Genomic DNA, 24,933 nt, shown 5'->3' with positions numbered 1-24,933 from the left:
GTGTGAATTAAAGGACAATTAAAAAATCAGGATTGAATGTTAGCACTCACCTCTTGTCCTGTTGCAATGTCTAGCGCTGTATAAACAGTACCTGATGCCCTGTGAAGGTGAAAGTTATCAAATGAATAAGCAATCCAGCTGCTATCCATAGATTTTACTTGAAATAAAATGTCATTTTTAGGAGAGGGAAATCAGCAAACTCAAGATTCAAGGATGAAATAACCACAGAACGCCCCTTTTGTGTGGTAATTACAGCTGAAACAGTCTTAATGTATGCCTTTGGGTGGGCCAGTAATTCCAGTCGGACTTTCCAGCACTATGCAGTAATGAATTGAGCAAAATGGCCCTGCTCCTTTTAGGAAGCTCCTGGAATATTCTGAATACTCCTCGGATGTGGCAACAGCTAACATTGTAGTCCTCTGATTAAACTGAAGTACGGTTTAGGAAACAGTACATCATCTCTTGTTTAGGCAACTGTAAATTAACCTTTCCTCTTAGCACATGGACAGAGTGCTTTTCCCACAGATATCTCTTTTTTTTTTAATTTTTTTATGTTTGTTTATTTTTGAGACAGAGAGAAACAGAGCATGAGTTGGGGAGGGGCAGAAAGAGGGGGAGACACAGAATCCGAAGCAGGCTCCAGGCTCTGGGTTGTCAGCACAGAGCTCGATGTGGGGCTCGAACCCACGAACCGTGAGATCATGACCTGAGCCGAAGGCGGACACTGAACCAGCTGAGCCACCCGGGCGCCCCTCATAGATTTCTGACTCTTAAGAATATTTTTATGTAACAAATCAATCACACTCAGTGCCGTACTTACCTAGTGCTGCAGCTACACCAACTTAACAACAACACAGCCTTACTATTGAGACATTTTTTTTTCAAAATTTCTCAACAGCTTCTATGACGTTTCCCTCCAACCCACCACCCTTTAAAAATCTATCATTCCTAAGGTCCTGGTAGTATTCATGCTCCCATTCTAACTTCAATTGTAGGGGTCTTTGCTTTGCACATAGAAATTGTGTAGTGAAGCTGAATTCACAGTGATAACGTTCTGTGAAACACACATGCATTCTGAACCACATCCCTACTTCTATTCCCAAGAAAAAGGAAAACCCCGTCAATTTCATCGAAATGTTTGTGGTGAGTAAAGGAATAAGAATGGAGATCAGTCCTGTGATTCACAGGACACGGTAATGCTCCAACATTGCTACTTAAAATTTCTAGTAATTGTTGTTTCTCCTTTGTTCTCTATACATCACTTTCTCTTTTGTTTTCTGGGTCCAGGATTTCTTTTCTTATGTCAGCCATTTCTTTGCCATTCTTCTCCCTTCTTCTACTTGGATGAACCAAAATATTTCTCCTAAGCCTAGGAAGTTTACATTACTGCTCCTAATGAATAAAATGAGTGGGGTAGTATAAGGACTATTTGACTACTAAGAGAGATCTGAGTCCTAATATTTATCCTAACATCAACAAGCTGTGTGACCTTGGGCCAGTCACTTCCCTGTTCTGGGCTTCAGTCCCCTCAACTGAGAAAATAGTGATCACAAGAACAGTAAAAATATATGGAGCATGTTGTGCATGTCAGACAATGCACTAAGGATTTAATATAAATCACCTTATGTCTATTACCTCCACATTACAGACAAGGAAGCTGAGGCTCAGAGAGGTGAAGTGACCTGCCCTAAGTTAAACAGCTTATAGTCCAAGTCTGTCTGACTCTGACCTGTAAAATATAGGAAATGGGCCACTTTATTTCTACAGTTCTTTATTTTTTGAAATTTTCAAATTTATTTAATTATTTTTATTATTTTTTAAAGGTTTTGGGTTTTTTTTTTTTGAGAGAGAGAGAGAGAGAGAGAATGAGTGGGGGATGGGCAGAGAGAGAGGGTGAGAGAGAATGTCAAGCAGGCTCTGTGCTATCAGCATAGAGCCTGACTTGGGGCTTGAACTTACAAACCATGAGAACATGACTTGAGCTGAAATCAAGAGTTGGATGCTTAACTGACTGAGCCACCCAGGAGCCCCAAAAAATTTATTTCAAAGTAGTATCTATGCCCAACGTGGGGCTTGAACTCACAACTCCGAGATCAAGAGTTGCACGCTCCACTGACTGAGCCAGCCAAGCTCCCTAAATTCTAAGGTTCTTGAATTTCATGATGTACAATCTACAAATTCTTCTCTCTTCATTCTGCATAGGTACATACATATCTATTGGAACTTGACTAAAAAATTGCCCTTACTCAACAGGTGTCACCTAAAGCAGGACTTACAAGTTTCAGAAATTCCTCAGGTTTGAGGCTGATGTGAAATCAGCCTCTCAGTTTTGTATATTTGACATTCTGGGCTCAGAGCACGCGGTTCGTGCTCATTAAGTATTTGCTGAATGAACAAATTAATAAAAGTCTTTTCAAACAAACATGCAACTGCAACAAAACCTTTCCTTTCTGTGGAGGAATCTTCTACATAAACCAACATAAAACACTTCCCTTGTGGAATAAGCTATCAGACATTTCTGATTTCAGGGGCCACTTTGTGATTGGTCCTTCTGAACTCAGAATCACCTGGGCTCAAAAGAATAGATCACCTTGACTTGGTGTGTATTTCAACTGCATGAGCCCCGAACAACTACCTAAATCTGTTTGTAGAATTATATTCAAAAAGGCCTTTACTTGGGGCACCTGGGTGGCTCAGTCTGAGGTTAAGCATCTGACTCCTGATTTCAGCTCAGAACGTGATTATCGTGGTTCATGAGATCGAGTCCCACATCTGTCTCTGCACTGACAGCGCTGAGCCTGCTTGGGATTCCTTCTCTCTCTTTCTGCCTCTCCCCTGCTCATACATGCTCTCTCTCTCTCCCTCAAAATAAATAAATATTTAAAAAATACCTTTTCTTGCACATTTCCTTCAGATGCCATAAAAGTAACAGTATCTGCAAAATGAGATGATAGCATCTTCCTCACAGACCCACAGGAAATTGAAAGGCACAATCTATGTAAGCATTCAGTCCTGTGCCCAGATCAGAGTTGGCGCTTAACACGGTAACTGCTATTATTATCAATTTACTTCCCCATCTCCAAGCCAAAACATCCTTGCTAGTGCTTGTCCCTGTTTTCAAAAAGGACAAAGGTAGTGGGGCACCTGGGTGGCTCAGTAGCTTGGGCAGCCGACTCTTGATTTCGGCTCAGGTCATGACTCACGGATGTGAGATCGAGCCCCACGCTGGGCTCCGTGCTGACAGCTTGGGATTCTCTTTCCCTCTCTCTGCCCTCCCCCCTCCCCTTCTCTCTCTCTGTCTTTCTCTCTCTCTGTCAAAAATAAATAAATAAACTTAAAAAGAAACAAAAAGGACAAAGGACAAAGGGGGCTTACTGGAATGCTTTATAGAGGTTCCACGTCCCTTTTTTTCCTTAGTGTTTTTGCCTTTTTCTTTCTTTTTGGAATGCCTTTATTGAACAAAACCATATGTAAAAATCCCTCAATATAAAATAGGAGCTGCTCCAGCTAAAGCTGCTAGGGAGAGAGGCCCAACATCCCTGCCCCAGTGGCTTTCCCCTATTCACCACCCTGTCCCCTGCCCCCAATCCCATTTCTACTGTCCTAAGAGCTAAACTTGTGATTGACTTGGAGTGCAAAGGGGATTAGTGTTTAACATCTCTAGAGATTTACCTTTCAAATCCTTGGGTTTTGGGCCCCCCAACCTCCGTCAGCATTTCATTGTCTTAAATTGCTAGAGTCCTAACACTGGAATCCCAATATCCTGGATTTTGTGGCATTCTGTGGTATAGAATTGCCACAAATCCCTAATCCACAGAGGCCTAAAGGCCCTGAAATTGTAGAACATCAGTTATTAACTAAAAAATTAGCTTTTCTCATTCTCCCTTCTCCCACCTTAGCGCCTACATGCAATTGTCCAGGGGGAGCCATTTTCTCCTTCCTCAACTCTTGTTCCCAGCCTTAAAATGGTGACATTCTCTTCCACCCCTCTTCTCACCCCACCCCCCACCCCCAAACATGTCAGGCGCTTGGAATTCACAGCTCTGATCAATAAGTTCTTGGTCGGCCCAACTTTTGGCCCTCACAGAATCCTCAACGCAAACTCAGGTACTAACCTGCAGAATACAATTTCGTGCCCTGCCTCCCACTTGATCTTTGCACCTCAAACACTTCTCCACACGACAGCTCTGATGCCTTCCCATAGTCCACCAATTTAAGATTCAACTGGTATGAATGTGAATGTCTCTCCTTCACTTATTCCTTTGAGCCAAGTGCTCTCCTTGCCTGCTCATAGGTTATGAACCACAGTCCTTGCCCCCATCTGCTCAATCCTTCCTGGGTTCAAATCCCACCAGTTTCTAGTTGTGTGACCCTGGGTAAGTAATTTAACCTCTACGTAGCTCAGGAATAAAGGAGGATTAAATGTATACGGTGGTGAAAGCCAGTTCTTCAAACACATTGCCAATACACATCAGCACTGACATCATCATCACCATCATCATCCATAGTCTATAGTTTGGGAACTTAATGAATATATTAGGCAACAACCAACCTAATAATAATAGTTACCATTATTAATGTAATAACCATTAATATGATAATAATAGCCATTATTATTAGGAATTATATTATATTATATTATATTATATTATATTATATTATACTATTATTAGGCATCTCATTTAAATATCTGGGAGTTTCCAAGATATTTGATTTCCAAATTCCTAACAGGAATTTTACATTTACCTAAGGTGGAACTAATTAAAATATCATTTTCTTTTCATAAGAAAAGATTTCATTCCTTCATTTCAAAGAAATACATTTCTTTTCAGCTAGAATGATAACTTTGGATTACCTTGCATAGCTCACTGATCAAAAGCTCTAAGCAGCAGTTACACAGTGTTTGCCTAACAAAGTCTGAGAAATAAGCTATTGTTTAATAATATGGTCTAATACTTTTAATTATTCATGTCCTGGAGTTCATAAAAACAAATAACTGAAGGGACCCTTCGTGGTGAAGCTGGGAAGCACTTTCCTTGTAAGAGGGAAGCACAGTAGTGTATACTCCTAAAGAAACAATCTTTGAACCAACAAACATGTCACACTGATTCCCCCCGAAATGGGCCTTGTAACAGCCTGGGCTATGTTGAAGTATCTCAAAGGCTATCTTTACAAAATCAATCAATCAATCACTTTAAGAAAAAAAAAAGGCAGTTCCATGCAGCATTTTGGGACATAAGAATGCCAGGAATCAAACTAACAAATATGAAAGATAAAACTCCCAGTTCTCGAGTGTATTGGGCTGGTGGGCCAAAATGGTCAACACTGTCAATTTAATTTTTATGCCAGTTAATTACATTGCTCTCTCTTATGTCTCCATTCCAGTTATATCGAAGCCAGATTGCAATGGGGGGAACATTTGTTTATGATGGGGTTTTTGTTTCTTCCAAACCTCAGTCACTCAGATGGTATAAGGAAAGCATGCCTTATCAGGACTCAAGGGAAAAGAGAGATCATCCAGTTTAACTTCATTAAAGATGGGAAATCTGAAGCCAAGAGAGTAGGATGAATGTGCCCCAAGATGACACAGCTAGTAAGTAACAAAAGCCTCCCAATTTTGAGCAAGAGATATTTCAGTTAACCTCCACGATGGTTCAAGAATATTAAACCAACAGATTGCTCAACTGTTGGGCCTCATCATCAATTACAGCGTGATGAGTACTGCTGGGTTCTTGGCATCACATTAGATACTTCATCAACAATTTCTTCTTGACCTGGCCAAGCACTTAGTACTCAAATGGAAACATTGGCATCTAGCCTAAAGAGTCTAGAAAGAAACAAACAATGCACTGTTTCTCCCTTTTCCTCCCAAGACAAGTCCATTTAATTATCAGCAATCTTCATCAGGTTTTGATGCTTCCTGCTAAGAGCTGATGTCAAGCCATGATCATGAGTAGTTGCCAGAGCCACAGCATGGTAAGATTTATAATTTAGATTAATCACTCATATTTCAGCATGGAAATGGATTTGAGGAGGGAAAGAAAGGCAGGCAAGTGAGGCTAGAAGGAAGCTCACTGACTAAGAGAACAGGAAGAGGGCAAGACGACTGGAGAGCTCAGGGAGATCCAAGGAGAGCCTCATGGTAGTAAGAGCAAGGGAGCCAGAAGGATAGGGCGATATTCACATTTAAGGTTTTATAAGCATAAATATGATGCTAATGAGGTCACAGGGATTTAATCCACACTGAGGATGTTTTTTTTTAATTTTTTAAATGTTTACTTATTTTTGAGAGAGAGAGAGAGAGAGAGAGAGAGAGAGAGAGAGAGAGAGAGAGAGAGACAGGGCGTGAACAGAGGAGGGGCAGAGAGAGAGAGAGAGAGAGAGGGAGACACAGAATTTGAAGCAGGCTCCGGGCTCCGAGCTGTCAGCACAGAACCTGACATGGGACGTGAACCTGTGACTCACCAGATCATGACCCAAGCTGAAGTCAGACGCTTAACCGATTGAGCCACCCAGGTACCCCAAGGATGGTTGTTTTTTTTACATCTACTCCTACTTCTGCTGCTAGAAAAGGCCATCTTGTTTATTGAACCTTACACTCTGCTTGCTCTCTACAAATGGGCGATCTCGCTGCTCACCCTATACAATTTTACAAATGAGGAACCTGGAACTGGGGAATGCTAAGTAACCTGCCCAAGGTTACACAGTTTGTCAGCAGCTGAACTCACAAATGCATTAGTTGGGCTCCACACTCCACGCTCTTAACTACCATTTCATGTTCCATTACAGATCTTTAGCTTTTCTACATCAATGCTAAGGGCAAGCGTGGTACTTCCTAAAGTCTGGCCTTGTATCTACTATGCGAAAGTGCCTGCCTAAAATATTTCTCTTGCCTCTAATTTCCTGCTTAACTTAGTCCGCATGCCCCCTCTGTAAGCCATTTAGTTTGCCCCTGCACAACTCGGTTTGATTCCTTTGGCATAACAATAGGAGATGGTTCTTTTGTTTCCAGACTCCATTAAGATTGCTCATGTGGCCAAGAGTGGGCTAGTTCTTAGGGCAGGACTTTCTGTTCTGCTGAGTATTCAAAACACAGTTACTACATGTAGGCCCTTATCTTGCTATACTAATGCACCTGTCATAAAAATACCTAGATATCATATGGTCCAATACTACCGTACATCTACTCATTTGGTTGAGGCACATGCCCTGTTGTGTTCAGGAATGGTGATGAACAGTGTCACCACTCAGGCAACAGCTCTTTCAGAGGGGGTTCCAGTGTTTCCTTTTGTGTAGTTTGCCTCTTAAAAATGTATCACTAAATTAAAAAAAAAAAAACAACCACCGTAAAGTTTTGTACAGATCATGTTGTCAAAGTACCTTCCTAAGTACCCAGAATGGAGCCGGGACTAGGTGGTCCAGTCTTTACTTAGTAGAATTATAGATTGGAAGAGGGAATTTTCTGTTCCTTCGCTAGGGCATGACGGTCCCCAGAGTATCCGTGGTCATCTAATTTTAAATAGAGCTGTAACACATTACGGGTGTGGGGCCAGGGAGCTCCATGTGTTACAGTCTAGTGATAATGAGGCCACAGTTACAGGCTTTAATCCCTGGAAAGGCCAACATGAAGCCTAACCAGCTGTTTCACACAGTGCACGCCATTGGTTTCAAGACGGCCTAGACAGGAAAGGGGGGCCGGCGGCTTCATACAAGCTCATTACTATGGCTGGAAAGAAAACAAAGTGTAAGCCCTGCTAATGGTGGCTGATTGAGTGGCATCATCCTTCTTTACAAGGGACAGCACACAACACAGTACATTTAAGAGCAATAAGTAGAACAAAGAGCATCTTCCAGTGCTCTATAAACATTGTTCTTCACAAATGCTAATGTATTCCCAATCTCCTTCATCACAAAGGCTATTATAAAGCTCAGACGACATCTATTTAGTGCCTCCTAGCTGTGCGCTACCTTGTATAGCCCAAAACAGATCCGATGAGGGAGCAAATCCTTTTCTGCTTTGGGTGGTCCTACCCAAAGAATCGCTTGGGTAAGCACACTAGACACCACTTATGTTCTTGCGCATAGTTTCTTGAACAAAGCAAAACAAGTCAGAGGTTTTATTCTCAGCACTTATCCCTGAGTTCTATGCTTTCCGCCCCTTTGTCAGGTTCTCTAAACAAGCTGTTATTCATCAAGTCCTCTAAGAAACAAGTTTCAAAACGATTCATCTTCCATATGGGAACTTTATGTCAGAGGCAGAAGAAGAGGGCTCCTCACTGGGTCGCGAAGATTAGTCGGAGAAAGGCCTAACATGATATATTTACTTTCTCAAGCCTTAAAATGAAAATGAGTTGAGGGGAACAGGGACTGAAGTCTTGCAAAACAACGAGAGAAGAGGTTTATCTGCAATTACTGATGGCTTGATCATATCATTCCATAAAATTATATGATTGGCAAAGATCCAGACGTTGGACAAAATCCCTGTGGCCAAACGTCCTTATTCACAGGAGGAAATCAGTTTCAAGCAGTGCTGCCATGGTCGCTTTCTGACAAATTTAGCTGTGGGGTTCGTGTAATCTACAAAGAGACGTGGTATACCACTGAGGTACTTTGGCATCATACAGACACAGATTCTGTTGGTCAGTGGATCCTTCAATATAGCCTCTTGTTTGCCATATACAGACAGACAGAGCATGACTGGGGGAGGGGCAGAGAGAGAGGGAGACAACAGAATCCGAAGCAGGCTCCAGGCTCTGAGCTGTCGGCACAGAGCCCGACGTGGGCCTCGAACCCACAGACTGCGAGATCATGACCTGAGCCCAAGTCGGACACCTAACCGACTGAGCCACCCAGGTGCCCCCTAGAGTCCCTTCTTAAACATTCTCCCTTTTGGAAATCAGTGTGTGTATGAGTTTTTATTATAATCCTAGATTCCCAAATAAATTAACGGGGCTGTGGTGGTAGGGTGTGGGCCAACAGGCACTCCTGTACATTGTTAGTCAGTATGTCACATGGAACAACCTCTATGGTGGGGGGCAACTTGGCCATTAAAAGTATCCCTTCGTGGGGCGCCTGGGTAGCTCAGTCAGTTAAGCATCTGACTTCGGCTCAGATCAGGATCTCACAGCTCATGACCTCACACCTCTGGGTTCAAGCTCCATGTTGGGTTCTGTGCTGACACCTCAGAGCCTGGAGCCTGCTTCGGATTCTGTGTCTCCCTCTCTCTGCCCCTCCCCCACTTGCATGCTGTCTCTCTCTCTCTCTCAAAAATAAACATTAAAAAATTTATAAAGAAAGTATCCTTTCATGTAACAATTCCACTTTCAGTAGTTTAACCTAATGATCGATTTGCATATGTATGAAATGGCTTCTTTGTGAAGATCTTCACTGAAGCCTTCTTTATGTGAGCAAAATACTGGAAACAAACTAAGCGTCTATTGATGAGGCACTGATTAACTATATTATGGTACATCCAGAAAAAAAAAAAACACCACATCTGTTAAAAAGAATGAGGTACTGATACGAAACCATCTCTAAGACACAGGCAAAGAACAAAATAGGAGATTTATAACATGTTACCACCTGCGTTAAAAATATACCTACAACAAACACATGTGTACATGCACAAATACACACAGATGTGTACCACATGTGCCCAAATACAAGGTATGGTATCCGCTCCCCCCCAGTTTTTTCCTCAGGAAAAAGGGGAATTGCCTTATATTCAAATCCTTATAAAATCTCTCTTGTAATATGGTCATTCTTCATGTTCATTTGTTTTTATCCATAAAGTACTATTTGGGATTGACACCTTAGGTTGAAATATTCTCAATCAATGCCAGTTTGGATACTCATAGAGAATATCTGTCAGAATTGGAAAGAAAGGATGTAAATAAATTATTTCTGAAGGTATGATCAGAACTGCAAGTGTTGGATGTCATAAACAAGCTTTGTAAAGGTCACTTTCAAAATTAATGCAGTGAAAAGGGCACCCATTAGCCAACGATAGGAGCGTTGGAACATCAAATACAACAGTGAATACAACTGACTGAAATGGATTCAATATATAAAGGCCAGTGAGCTTATAAATTTTTTTTCATAAAAGAAAATGCTTCCTTCTCTCACTTAAAATCAAAACACCCCTCATAGGACGCTTCTGGAAGTAACTCAGGTACCAACTCCTTACACTGAAATTGGCAATTAAAACTTAAGCATTTAACTTGATTTGCCCGTATGAACTATATTTCAGAGTAACCAAAGACCCCCAGCTGATGAGGTAAAGTTCTTTTCAACAAAAGCACTGCAGGTAATAAAATGTAGAAGGTATGATAGTTTTAGAAAATCACGATCTGGGGGCACCTGGGTGGCTGAGTCAGTTAAGTGTCCAACTCTTGGTTTTGGCTCAGGTCATGATCTCACAGCTTTGTGGGTTCGAGCCCTGCATTGGGCTCTGTGCTGGCTCTCTCTCTGCCCCTCTCCCACTTGCACTGTCTCTCTCAAAATAAATAAACTTAAAAAAATAAAAACAATTTTGTAATCCTTCATTTAATAATTATTTGGGCAGTACAGTCATCAATAGATGAAACCATTAGATGAAAGGCTGATGAAGAACTTTGCATTAGACGGGACAGGGAGTCCCCACTGACTGTTCTTATTTATTTATTTACTTATTTATTTATTTGAGAGAGAGCACGTGTGAGTGGGGGAGAGGGGCACAGGGAGAGAGAAAATCTCAAGCAGGCTCCACACTCATCACAGAGCCCAATGAGGAGCTCGATCCCACGACCCTGACATCATGACCTGAGCTAAAACCAAGAGTCAGATGCTCATCCAACTGAGCCACCCAGGTGCCCCCCGCAACTGACCCTTCTGATCAATCTATTCATCACTGAAAAATGGGATGATCAGACACTGTGTGCCTTCTGATATAATATGAAATACATAGAACCGACCTATGAAGGAATGTTGCCAAAGATTCAACTTGAATTTTATTAAGCTTTGAGGACTAACTTCCACTGATAGGAAATACAGGTAATAGATGAGCAAGTTAAAGGATATTGAATGAAACTAACAGACAAATCCAGAAAGTGGTACATTCTACAAGACAATGACTAATTTAGTCAATCCATCAGTGGGAATGGAAAAAGAAGGGGAACTGCTTTAAAGCACGGAGATTTAAGAGACACGATATGTGGATCTTTTCTGGATGCTAATTTGAATGAATCAACTATAAAAACTGCATTTTTGAGACAACTGGGGAACTCTGAGAGTAGACTGGCTTTTAGATGGTATCAAGGGATTGCTGAATTGTATTGGTGTTACCATGGCGTTGTGATTATATTCAAATATTGATAACTATTGGATTGGGCCAATAAGAATATGGAGGTTTTTGTAGAATTCTCTCTACTCTTGTGCAAGTTAGAAACTCTAGATTTCGGCTCAGGTCATGATCTCATGATTCATGAGTTTGAGCCCCACACTGGGCTCTGCACTGGCAGTGTGGAGCCTGCTTGGGGTTCTCTGTTTCTCTGCTCGTTCCCTCCCCAGGGAGCTCTAAGTAAATAAATAAACCTAAAAAAATACAATAAAAAGTGGTATCATGGAGAGTTACGATGTGAAGATCTAAATATACACCTGCAAAACAATCATGTAAATGTTATATGGGTGGGTAACTGCAACCAGAAATAAAATATCCAGGGACACAATAGCAGTGGATTCAAAAATATTGTATCTAAAGATGTTAGAGTAGATTCAGATGATGTACTTGGATAGCTGCTGGGTGACTCAAAGCAGGGCTCTAGTGACTACAAAAAACAATGATGTTAAAGATGCACATTAAGATTTTGAATTATACTCAGGAAATGCGAGAGTAGAAAAATCTCTCCCAACGTAAACATTATTTTATATAATGTGTGTGTGGGGGGGGTTGTCTGGTTTTTCAAGTAGGCTTTACACCCAACATGGAGGTCAACGCGGCACTCGAACTCATGACCCTGAGATCAAGACCTGAGCTGAGACAGAGTTGGATGCTTAATTGACAGGGCCACCCAGGTGCCCCATATAATGTGTGGTTTGAAATATATAAATAAGAGTGATTAGCAAGTTAAACGTCATAAATAGACATTCACCATTTGTGTATCTAACAGTTTACATGTTCAGATAAGTAAAAAAACTGTTTTTAAAAATTATGTCATTGGGGGCGCCTGGGTGGCTCCGTCAGTTAAGCGGCTAACTTCAGCCCAGGTCATGATCTCATAGTTCATGAGTTCGAGCCTAACATTGGGCCCTCTGCTGTCAGCACAGTCTCCACTCTGGTTCCTTTCCCTCCCCCACCCCTCTTTGCCCCTTCCCTGCTCACATGCTTTCTCTTTCTCTCTCAATAATAATAATTTTTTTTTAATTATATCATTGTGTGACCTTTTATCCAAGCATACACGATGTATGAGTACGTGTGTGTGTGTGTGCGTGTGTGTGCGTGTGTGTGCTTAGAGAGTGTATGAGAGTTTTACCTAGGAAACCAGTAACAAATTCTTTCCGGAGGTTTCCTCTATACAAGGAGGCGAAGGCACAAGGGTTGGAGGGACGTTGACTTTTCACTGCCTACTCTTGTGAATCTTCAGAGGGTTACACCATGTCCAAGTACAACGTACTTAAAAAACTATCCAAACGAATACAAATTACAGTGCATCTTGTATCTCTCACTTTGTCTGATAACACAGTCCGGACAGATCTTTTTAGCATGATTTCCTGTTAACTCCCCGGTCAAACTGGACGTTTGACTGTCCATGAGACTGGTGCTGCTGATTGCCTCTTTTGGTCTTTTTGATACGCAGTCACCAAACAGTGGCTAAGGATTTCTTTTATGCCAGACACCGCTGCAGGGCCTAGCGATACCACAGCCCGAAGCCGGTGTTCATTTGGTTTCCTTCCCCAACCGAACTGCCCATAATCCCCACTTGTTAAATCCTATACCTTCTCAAGTCACTATTCCAATGCACCCTTCTCTAAGGATCCTTCCTTATCCCCTCTCCCTGGCTAGAAAGGATTTGTCCCTCCTCTCCATCCACATGTCCCCATAGCTCTTTGTAATTATGTAGCACTCCTCAGTGTATTCTGCTCTACAGAACAGTAGCCGTGGGTGCACCTTTCACCTCTAATAATACCTAACATTTACTGAGCACTTCCCTATGTGTCATGTGTTGCACTAAGTACTTTAAACGCCTTCCCGGGACGCCTGGGTGGCTCAGTCCATTAAGCGCACGACTTCGGCTCAGGTCATGATCTCATGGTTCATGAGTTCGAGCCCCGCGTCGGGCTCGGTGCTGACAGCTCGGAGCCTGGAGCCTGCTTCCGATTCTGGGTCTCGCTCTCTCTCTCTCTCTGCCCCTTCCCTGCTCATGCTCTGTCTCTCTGTCTCTCAAAAACAAATAACCATTACAAAAAAATTTTAAGCGCCTTCCCTTTTTCGCATCTCACGACCTTATGAGGTATGGGCCTTCTGTGTGCTACGAACGACAACACTGATGTTTTCGGAAATTAACTAACTGGCCTACAGACTTCTGAGCTCAGAATCTGGGCTCTTTGTTTTTCTTCAAGGTTTCCCCAAACCATCCCTTCGCTCCTCCGTGGTTTTCCCAGTTTCAAGCGATTTTACGTGGTGAGGCAAGCTCAGATATGAGTGATGTATACATGTATGCTGTAAGATTCAGGCCTGAAGACAGAAAAGATCAGTTAGGGCCAAGGCAGCCAGGGAGAGGTCTGTGGGGGAGAGGGCGGTGAAGAAAAACATGTGGATAAAATTGTGGGCGAAAAGTACACACGTTTGGAAGGGAGGTGAGGGGGTCCCTGCTCATTCCTTGATCCAACTCTCCCTTTTGCCCCGTCAGATGTTCAGAAAGACGGTGAACACAGAGGTCACCGTGACTCTCAGAACCCGGGTCTTAACTACTGTGTTCTGTTCCGTGCGTCATGTGTAGTCCGCACTCAGGAAAAATTCACTGAATTGGAAAAGTCATATGTTAAACTGGACCCAAACAGCCTCTGAGTTGTGTCCTCAAAAATGTGTGTCTACTACAGTGAGGAGAGAGCAAACGTGAAACCGAGAGAGAAAGGGGGTCTGCCTCTCAGTGCACTCTCGTTGAGGAAAAGGCCGTAAAAACAAATTCAAATACGTTAATGAGGAACCTGTGAGGACAGTTGTTGGTGTTACTAAATTCAGTCCTGTGTAGGGACACGGCTGCTGCCTCTTCGAGAATTACACAGTGATAGCTGTTGACTGAAACTAAATATTTGATTTTCTTGTCTCGCTCCACCCCCTTTGCTAAACAAGTTCTTTTAATTAACTATCCCACAGAGTGAAGATTCTGAAGTCTTCACCAGATAGATTTCTGACAGACTCATGCTGTTAATGGTAATTTGGAAGGTGCCCGGCCTCTTGTCTTTCCTTCCTTTTCTTTTTCTAAACTTCGCATACATCTGCTCAAAACATCCAGATTTGGTGGCCAATGATAGAACACTTTTCACAGAAACTTGGTCAAATAATGTCATTTTTAGCCTTCACAGAAACCTGGTGAAATAATGGCAGAAGCCCATACTGGAAAAATTCAGTTTTCCAAGTAGATGAGGGTGATTAATGGAGAGGTTCTTCTCAAATCCGGCTCCCAGGGGTAAGCTGCTGTGTTCCCTGGAGCTGACTGAAACTGGAATACTGGGGCTGATTATTCCTAGCACCAAATGATTCCTGACACAGGTTTGAATTTCACCGTTATAACAGGTAAAGCAAAAACAAGTTAAAAAAAAAAACCAGGCTTAATGAAAAGAAAATAAAAACCCTATATACTGAGAGCAGAGACGCATTTGTCTAACTCAGGCCAATCATTCATGGAAAAAAAAAAATCCATTGAGAGCAATTTAAGTAAAAGGAAAATTAATTTAAGTGGTTTTCTTTTTTTGGTCTAGTGAGAAATAAATCCATATTTTTCTCATTCACTTGAAAAATGAAGAACGGAGAACACAAATCTACTAAAAATGAAAAACCAAAATTAGTCAATTAAATACAAGCTGAAATCACAGCAAATGAATAGATTCTGGTTATTTCTATCGTAAGTTACTTCTATCTTAAAAGCCATTTAGAAACGCATCTTGATTTTATATTACTACCATTTGGGTTTGGAAAATGGGCAGTGGAAGATGAAGCCAACATGAACGAAAAAGGCAGACGTGCAACACACACAAGTACCCAAAGAATAAGGAATCAGAACGAGTTATTACAAGAAAAAAGAGATAGAGACATATGGATACAGAGAGAGGGAGAGACAGAGGACCGAAAGAACAAGATGGACATATATGTACATATGAAAGCACAGAGGACGGAGGAAAAGGAGAGCTAAAAAGAACAAACATTTCCTTGTTTGTTCCACAAATATTTATTGAGGCAAAAACAGATCCAGAGAGATGGGAGAGGCAGACAGGAGAAGCTCTGTACGTCTTTGACCTTGGCCAAGGAAACTCTTGCTGTTGACCAAAATTGTACAAAATTGTTTCCTCTTTTTTCTTTTTGAGGGGGGCTACTAAAGTACAAAAACACTATGACAGACACCCAAGGAGACAAAAGGAGGAATAAAATAACCTCCTACCCTCTAAGGATGTATTTAAAAGTTTAATTGGGCATATGAGTGAACAATCTACTGGGTTCAACATTCTTTAAAATGATGAACTGGCTGGGAATTTAAAACAGACCTTTCCGCGGTGGCAAGCGGGATTTGACTTTTCAATTTGGATTACAGAGGATTTACAAAGTTAGGCAGAAATACAGAACTTTCCTTTTGCACCTTCAGAGGTCAGCAGCATAAATAACTAGGAGGGGAAATGTCTTTGGAGTATGCAAAGTTCCTTGGCAGCCTCACGTTTGTTCTTGGCGAAATCAGTATTGCTTCATTACCTGGTATCTGGGAGATATTCGAAACCATCTGCTACTTTTTTCTTTTTTAAATTCAATGCTTTTTTTTTTTTTTTTGGCTCAGTTGGGTCTTAGTGGGAAAGAGCAAGCAAAACAGAATTATAACATCTTCCACTTCCCACTCCCCAAAAGACAGCTAAAAAAAAAAAAAAAACAACCCTGATTTTTGAATAAATAAACAAATAGCTCCTATTTAAATCTGCAACTAGAGCAGAGCTGCCCGTTAAAAATATAATGTGAGCCGTATTTTAAATATGGGGGGAGCTATATTCTAAAAAGTTTCAAAGATAAAATTAATTTTAAGAATACACCATACTTAACACAAGGCATGTAAAATACCACCTCAACAGGCAACCAAAATGTAATTTATTACTGAGATATTTTGCACCCGTTTTTCATGCTAAGTTTTTGAAATGAACACGTATTTCGTACTTGCAGCATATCTCAGTTTGGACTAGCCACATTTCAAATGCTCCACAGTCACATGCTTCCCATACTGAACAGCAAAGATCAGAAATGCTGCTTCTCTATGGATTGTGTATCCCTTCCTATTGTTAGCTCCACCAAAACCCCAACCGGATTATAATAAAATCTAAAAGGCAACTTTTGGGGCACCTGGGTGCTTAGTCAGTTAAGTGTCCAACTTCGGCTCATGTCACGATGCCACGATTGGTGGGTTCGAGCCCCGCATCGGGCTCTGTGCTGACAGCTCAGAGCCTGGAGCCTGCTTCGGATTCTGGGTCTCCCTCCCTCTCTGCCCGCCTCTCTCTCCAGGTAGGAAATAATGGCTATAGAAGCCAGCCCTGCCCTGCACTTCGGTGAGGTGAATAGACTTGTCTTAATGTCTTCTTCCTTGCACCCTATGTAACCCTCTGTTAGGCATTTACAGCTATAGACTGTAAGTTCCTTGAGGGCTCACATCGTTACCTAGCTCTGTTTCTCTAGTGCTTAGAAAAGTACCTGGCACATAGTTGGCGCTCAATGAACAAGTAATAAACAAAGAAATTAAATTAAATTAATATAGTTTCTCATTTGCCTTAGACACATTACAAGTGCTCCACAGCCATACATGCTACCGCTACTGTATAGGACAGCACAAATATAGAACATCTCCATCATCGTAGAAAGTTCTATTCGGACAGCACTGTTCTAGAGTGAGGGGCAGAAATACTATTTGACTGGATAGGTGACGGGCATCGCTAGAGACCACAAAAGTCCTTTTTTTATGAGCAACAGAGAATACCAGTGATATCAAATGACAAAGAAGCAAAAGCACACATAGGTATGCATTTTGGCCTCTAGAAACTTCGAATACAGCCGTGTTATGGTTTCCACTGGAAGAACAACCATGGCCATATATTTTTCCCTGAGTTTCTGTCTCCCTCTTATGGTTTTCTTACCTTGATTCCCATCAGGCACATTCCCCACAAGTGCCCTTCTTACCTCCTAGCCAAAATATCTAACGAACGCTTTCCCTTATTTCCTGAGATAAGTTGGCAATTTCAAAAGAAACTTTAGTACAGAAGCTGGGGGAAAAAAAAAGAAATAAAGGATAAAAATCGTGAAAATTCGTCAAGCTTCTGTACAATATATAATTTTCTGAACGTAAGAGTCCAAGGAAAAGCAGCAAAGTACGTGAAGAACAGAGACTCCGCTGGCTGCAGGGCTAGCATAATTTTGTGGGCACATTAGCAGTACCCCTTCCTTCTTAGCCAGGAGACCTCTGGAGATGTACCATCTGGGCTCCTGGCGGCATAGAGTAGTTGATGCATCTAAATATCTTGTCCCATCCCCCATTTAAGGACCTCTCTTGAGAGCACTTCATTTGTCTTTAAACAAAACGTTTCCCTGTTGCAAACATTTGTAGCCTACTCGGGCCCTCATGATCAGTTTCACATTGAGGTCTGAGAAACATGCCTAGTTACAGTCAGTTTATAGAACCGATGACTCCCACCTTTAGCTCTGGTGAATGATTCGGCCCTGTGGGTCCCCTTGTCTAGCTGACGATCAGGATTTCCTGAGGAACTTCCCCGAAGTTCAGATTCTTGGGTCCCACTCCAGACTTCTGAATCAAATCTCTGGCGGTAGGGCCTAGAGATCTTTATTCTTAACAAGCATACTAAGTGAAAATGATGTACTCCATCTCATTTAGGAATGATTAATCTGTTTCCTTCTTACTTGAGCAGTCAACTCTGCCTGCCTCTGGACTTCTCAGTAAGGACCTTCCCTACCTCCACTCTGGCCCTTAACAATTGGACAATGAAACAGGATCTTAAGCATAACATCCATACAGATGTAGGGGGGACAGGCAGGAAGGGGGGTTTCACACAAGTTAGAGGTTTCTATGCCTCTACTACTTTTCCAGAGAAATCAGTTTGAATCTTCTAACCATATGGGATTCAAATGTCCCTAAACACTTCATTGTTGGCCCAATATTCCTGCGGATTCCAGCAGGGTGTATTCTTAGGTTAATTAACAGTCAGTCTGTCAGCTAGAAAGCCCAATATTGAGAATGCAGAACAGGAATATAAGCTAGGCTGCTACTGAATGCGAAGGTATGTCTCTGGTGCTTATCTTTTGATATTTCAAATAACAATCACTTACCCTTGACCTATTTTTTCAAATCTTGTGTATTTTTTCTTTGGGTCACCAACACTCACAATGCTTCCTGTGTTTGGGGTGGGGGGAGAGAGGAAGAGAGAGAGAAAGATTTAAATTGGTTTATCTCCCTTCATTTCATACTGAAAATTACAATGCCCGAGTCCATGACAAAACATTGGAGTGATATTCCCATGTAATTTCTGTAATTTACATGGGTAATAATACATTTTATTAAAGTAACACACAGTAATACATTAATTAAAGTAGTTGTAATAACCCATGCTGCTTTTATATTCAAAATTGATGATGTTTGGGAAACAAAAAGGACTGGACACAACTCAACATTTATAAAAAGTTCCCATAAAAGGAGATGGTAGACTAGGAGATAAAAACATCTAAGGACTTGTGTGCACTATTTAATAGAATCACAATCTTCTCTGAACTGGAGTAAAATTGAGAGCTACATCACATCCAGTTCTTCTGGACAAATCTCTATTGAGCAATTATTATGTTCCCAGTACTGTGATAAGGGTGATGGGCTCATAAAGAACAAAGTCTAATCACAAAGTAATGAGACTCATGGTTTTGGAAAATCTACATTCCCAAACCCAGGGCCCTACTTGCACTCCAGACATTTTGCAACAACTTTACTCGAATATGATTTCACCAGTGCTCCCAAACATACGAAGCAAACACTGACAGCAACGAAAGGGGGTATCGACAGCAACACGATGCTGGTCAGCGACTTTAATTAATAGCTCACTTTCCATAATGGATTGAATAACCAGAAAGAAGATCAACGAGGAAATAGTGAACAACACTATAGATTGACTGGAGCTCATACGGACACAGAACACTTCACCCAACAATGGCAGAGTACACATTTTTCTCAAGTGCACATGGAACATTCTCCAGGATAGATCGTATGTTAGGCAACAAGTCTTACTACATTTTAAAAGATTGAAATCATACAAAATGCCTTTTTTAATCATAATGGATGCAAATAAAAGTTCAGTGAACAGAAAGATGACTAGAGAATCCCAAGGTATTTAAATAGTGAAGGGAGATACCTCAAGAGAAATGTAAAAATAGTTTGAGCCAAATTAAAATTAAATACAACCTACCAAATTATGTGGGATGCAGCAAAAACAGTGTAAAACATTTTTTTAAAACAGGAAAAAATTAAGTGTGCCATTCAATGGTTTTCAGTAAATTTTTTGAGTTGTGCAAATTTATTAAATTTCACCAGGATCTCATTTTAGAACATTCTGGTCATCCCCAAAATGGAACCTTGTACCTGTTAGCACTCTTCATCCCCCTGCCCTGGTTTCCCAACCCATCCCCAGGCAACCACCAATCTACCTTGTGTTTCTACGGATTGTTCCAAACACTGTAGAGGAAGGTTATAAACCACCCAGGAAAAAAAAAAACCCATTAATTTATCATGTTTTGACTCTGGGAGAAAATATTGGTTTTGTTATTTCAAAATATCAAATTTAGTACTCAGAGGATGAATATTTGCCACCACTCGGAATAAATCCGAAGGAAGTACCACTGATTCTTCAAATGGTGTTCAAATGGGTGCAGAAAAATTCCGGGCCATAGCAGCACCGTGGGAATATGGGTTCAGCTTCTCAAGCAGACTACCTTGAAGGGAATAATTTATTTGCATGCCTCTGGCTCTCCCTTCGTTTTTTTTTTTTCTTTTAAGCAAACATATCATTATTGTTACCTTTGAATTATATCTTACTAATATGGCCCCTGTTCCAAAGAAGTGTAGAGTCAGTAAGATAAGATTTACACCATGAACTAATCAAGAGAAGATCTATAGACTCTACCTCCTAATTGTTACTCTTATTCATTCCTTCCTCTTCCCGCCCATGGCCACTGCCATTGTTCAGGCCCTTAACATCTCTTGCCCAAACAATTGCACTAGTCATTACCTACTTCGAAATGCTACCTTCTCTAATTAATCTTCCGCAATGCTTTTGGAACAGGGTGACCATATAATTCACTAACTAAGTTTGTCCTGGATAAACTGAGATGTATGGTCACCCTACTTCAGAATGATTTCACTTTTACTTATAATTCCTCAAAAGTTTCTCCTTGCTACATAATCAAATTCAAATCTCAGTCTGGCACAGAGGGCTCTTTACCATCTAACACCATCTAACTCCTATCTAACCAGACTGACCACATAGAATTCTACTCTCCATCCCTCCTACTTTACACCCTAGTAATGGTATCACTATCCAAGGCTTAGGTCTCTGCAGATGCTCCCCCTTTCCCTTTCCTAGCGAACCCATGAATTCATATTTATTATTTAAACATTATTTCAAAGCCATCCTATTTTGTGAATTCTCCTCTGATCCTTCTAATGAGACTTCCATGTTCCTTCTTGAGGGCAGGAACCTTTGTCTTTTCATCCCTGTAACTTCAGTGCCTAGATCAGTGGCCACCACTGAACAGATATTTGTTGACTAAATTAATGAGAACAAGAAAGTGCGCGTTCAAGTGCTAAACTGTGTGCTACAAACAACACCCCATGTAAATTCAGACCTACCAGTAGATGGTATACCTTGAAAAAAAAGTTTCAGCCATGGACTGCTCATCAAGCTGTTAGGTTTATTGGTGGTGGTGGTGGTGGTGGTGGTGGTGGTGGTGGTGGAGGTTTGTTTTTTATAATAGAGCTCCATGTTTCAGTGAGGTTAAATAAGACATAGACAGTGTGTGAGCTGTTCTAATTCTTTTTCTCTTGCATTTCTCATCTCAGTCCGTGGTACTACCATCTGTCTACTCAGTAGCCTGAGTCAGAAACCCAGAAGTCATCTCTGACTCATCCCTCACCTCCACTCCCCCAATGCAGTTGTCCACTGAGTCTTGAGACTATATCTGTTTACCTTCTAGATACCTTTTCAGTGGCACCTGGGTGGCTCAGTAGGTTAAGCGTCCAGCTCTTGGTTTTGGCTCAGATCACGATCTCACATTTCGTGAGATCGAGCCCAGTGCCGGGCTCCTTGCTAATGGTGTGGAGCCTGCTTGGGATCCTCTATATAACTCCTTCTCCGTCCCTCCCCTGCTCTTGATCTCTCTCTCTCTCTCAAAAGAAGATACCTATGCAATGTGGACCCTCCTCATTACTACTGTTCTGGTTGGGCAGGCTATTGCAATAGCCTCCTAAATGTACTCCCAACCGTCAGCCTCTTCACACTCCAGTCCAGGCTCCACACCTCTCTCTGGCAGGAGGCTCTAAATGCAAAACCAATCATGTGATTCCCTGGTTCACGGGTCCTAGACACTCCCCTGACACCTCCAGGGTAAAGCTCAAACTCCTTGGTATGGGGTACAAGGCTCTTCATATCTGATTCTTGCTTCATTTTCCCATCTCCTCTTCCCCACTTCACCACTAGAACCTCATGTTTTGACCATGCCAAATTGCAACTCATGCTCCTGCTTTCCAGTTGAGCTTCCTCTCTTAAGACTGCAATCCTACCGCCCACCTACTAATTCTATATTCAAGTGACATTGAATAAGTTAGCATTCCCAGGCATGTGCCTTCATACCTTCTACACATGCTATCCTCCTGCCTGGAATGTTCTTAAATTTCAAGTTCCAATTTTCATGCTTCAATTCAGCTTTGATGGCGCCTCTTCTAGGAAGCCTTCCCTGACTTGTTTTGAATAACATTAATAATTCCCCTTCTCTCTAGTACTGTACCTTCTCTCTCTCTTTCGGTCTCTCTTTTTGCACTTAGTCTGTTTCTCTATACCTAATACACCATGTATCCATTTCTATGTATCTGATGTCCCCTTATAGACTGTATCTTAAGAACAAGAGTCACCGCTCATTCATTTCTCTATCCTCAGTACCTCCTTATATAATGTTGTGTGAGAAATACACTAGTTGCTCAATAGATGTCTGTTGAAGTAAACTCAAATAAAGTTGGGAATTTCCTTTTGAAATTGCCCCATATTTTAAGACAGGGGCTGGAGAAGGTATTTTACTTGATTTATTGCTATAGAATGCCACCAATTTAAGTTTCTGAATCGCCACTTCACATTTCAAATTGTTTTACAGATCTCTACATCATTGAGAACTAATTATCCTTATTCAAGTCAGCAATTAATGGATAAGGGCCTGGACGTTTGCTTTTTTTTTTTTTCTTTTGAATGAAATGATAATTTCAAAATCACTTGAAACCATCATTTTATTTAGGAGTTTATAGTCTTCTAAGAAAGTTATACTATTAAGTTGCTGAGCAAACTCTTTTCCATAGACTGAACAAAAAGCAAATAAGCTTCAGCCCAAGCCGCTTTCTGAATTATGACCAATTTCAATTGGCAGGGTTTGGTTAATGAGGTTTTATGGTAGTAAATTACTCAACCTTTATTTCCTTGGTATGCAGAGTAAAAAAAAAAAACTGGAAATAAATCCTTTCATGAGGATTTACCAAAAGACAACCATTTTGATGAGCTCCTGCTTCTGAACTGCTATTCAGATAAAATGGCTTCTCCACACCCATTACCATTCACAGCAGAGCGCGTGCTGCCATCTACTGATGTCAGGCAAGTACACAGGAGGTCTTGTTTACGATTCCGAGTCACAACACAAGCTTTTCAAGTGACCTCTTTCATCAGAGCCACTGTAATTTGCTTTTTTATACATTACACTAAGGAAAGGGGAAAAAGCCCACTGTGACACAATAGGGGGGGAAAGTGACAAAAATCAGCTACTCAAAATCAAAAAGGAGAAAAAAAAAAAAACCCGAGAGCAAGACCAGAACAATTTCCTGCCAGGGCAAATTCTTAAATAAGACACAAACTATTCATTGTAAAGTATAAGGATTTAAGAAATCACTAAATAGTAGTATTTGAAAATCGGGTCCGTGATGTGGTTTCAGTGGCAGGAAAGCCGATCAATGTATTTTCCTACATATTAAGCTAAGTTGAACTCCAACCATGAAAAGATTATTAGCCCCTTACAGACCGAAGGTTTTGATTCCTGAGAAAAAAGCAAAAGAATTCTCGAAATTACTATTAGTCCTTTCTGAGGGGATAGAAAAGTCTTGGGCGGGCGGTGCGGGAGAAGGGGAGGGACAAGAAGCGGAGGTGACTTATGGGGCCCAAGACAAATTTCCTGCGTTGCACATTTTCGCTGACAGCGCCTTTTGGAAATTCTAACATGTAGGGGTTTCTTTAGTTTCCAACAGATTCAGACAGACCACAATGAACAAGCCAGACCCAGGCTATCTGTCTGTGTAAAACTGAAAGATGATCTGTTTGTTTCAGCTATTAATGATCCCATGGTCTGGCCCCCACAATCAGCATCTGCGCCGAAGAGGAATAGCTGGGCGGCTCTGTGGTCTGTGCTGCCCACCTCACAGTCACTGGGTCCCTGAGCCTGCTCTCCCTACTTCCCCGTGCTTATGGCGGGGTCCGCTCTGGGATGGGCTGTGGGCTATTCCTCCAGAGCTCTGTCTGCCTTCCTCCTCTCCTTGGCTTCTCAGCACAGGGTCCTTTACTCCTTCCCGAAGCTCCAACAGGGGCCTGATCCCAAGGTCCCCCAGTGACTGCTGCATAGGCACCATACGTCTTGAATTATTTCTGGTTTCAAACGTTCTGTCCCGCTGGAAGACCTCACGCTCCAATTTTTCGTGTCACAAAATCCGGTTGCTCTCATTTTGCAAAAAACATCAGAGTTATATACTCCTCTTTCTTGTGCTTGGCGTCGTACGTACTTTACCTTGTTTAGTCCTCACAAAATCCCTGTCACATTCGTACTGTTATGGCTGCCATTTTTCTTTTTAGAAATCGAAGATTTTTTTTTTTTTTCATTTTAGAGAGTGAGAGAGAGCATGTGAGTGGCGGAGAGGGGCCGAGGGGGGAGAGAGAGAATCTTAAGCAGGGTCCATGCTCAGCGTGGAGACTGATGCGGGGCTTGATAGATCCCATGATCCTGGATCATGATCTGAGCCAAAATCAAGAGTTGGATGCCCAACCACCTGAGCCACCCAGGCGCCCGTACCTCCATTTTTCAAACGAAGAAACTAAAATTCAGAGGAGTTGAGTGATTTGCCTGAAGCCACACAGCGAGTGTGGGCCTAGAACTTAGACTTCCTTATGATTCATTCCAAAGCCTGTCCTATTGTCTTATCAAGGCTTTATACTCATGTAATAAAATAGTAATTGCCATTTATTGAGCTCCTACTGTGTACCAGGTACTGTTGCTGATGTTTTTACATGCATTATTCTCATTTAATTATTATAACGCTATTTTTTATTACAACCCCTATTTTTGGCGGGGGGGGGGGGCGGGGTTGTGAGGTGAGGAATAAGAGGTCAAGGAAAGTTAAATAACTTGCCCAAAGTAACACA

The 24,933-nt window shown here is 41.6% G+C and overlaps 1 protein-coding gene across 1 annotated transcript in view; it reads right to left on the bottom strand.

Annotated features, from left to right (window-relative positions):
• PAK3 (p21 (RAC1) activated kinase 3) overlaps nt 1–24,933 on the bottom strand; it is a 120,888-nt gene that overhangs the window by 25,146 nt on the left and 70,809 nt on the right. Inside the window, 2 exon segments of the mRNA XM_043570614.1 lie at nt 51–99; nt 18,563–18,626. Of these exon segments, the coding sequence (XP_043426549.1) occupies nt 51–99; nt 18,563–18,626 (113 nt within the window).

This window comes from Prionailurus bengalensis, chromosome X (assembly GCF_016509475.1).
Source record: "Prionailurus bengalensis isolate Pbe53 chromosome X, Fcat_Pben_1.1_paternal_pri, whole genome shotgun sequence".
Lineage (NCBI taxonomy): Eukaryota > Metazoa > Chordata > Mammalia > Carnivora > Felidae > Prionailurus > Prionailurus bengalensis.
Note: the sequence above shows the minus strand (reverse complement) of the source record. Positions and strands in the feature narration are given on the sequence as shown.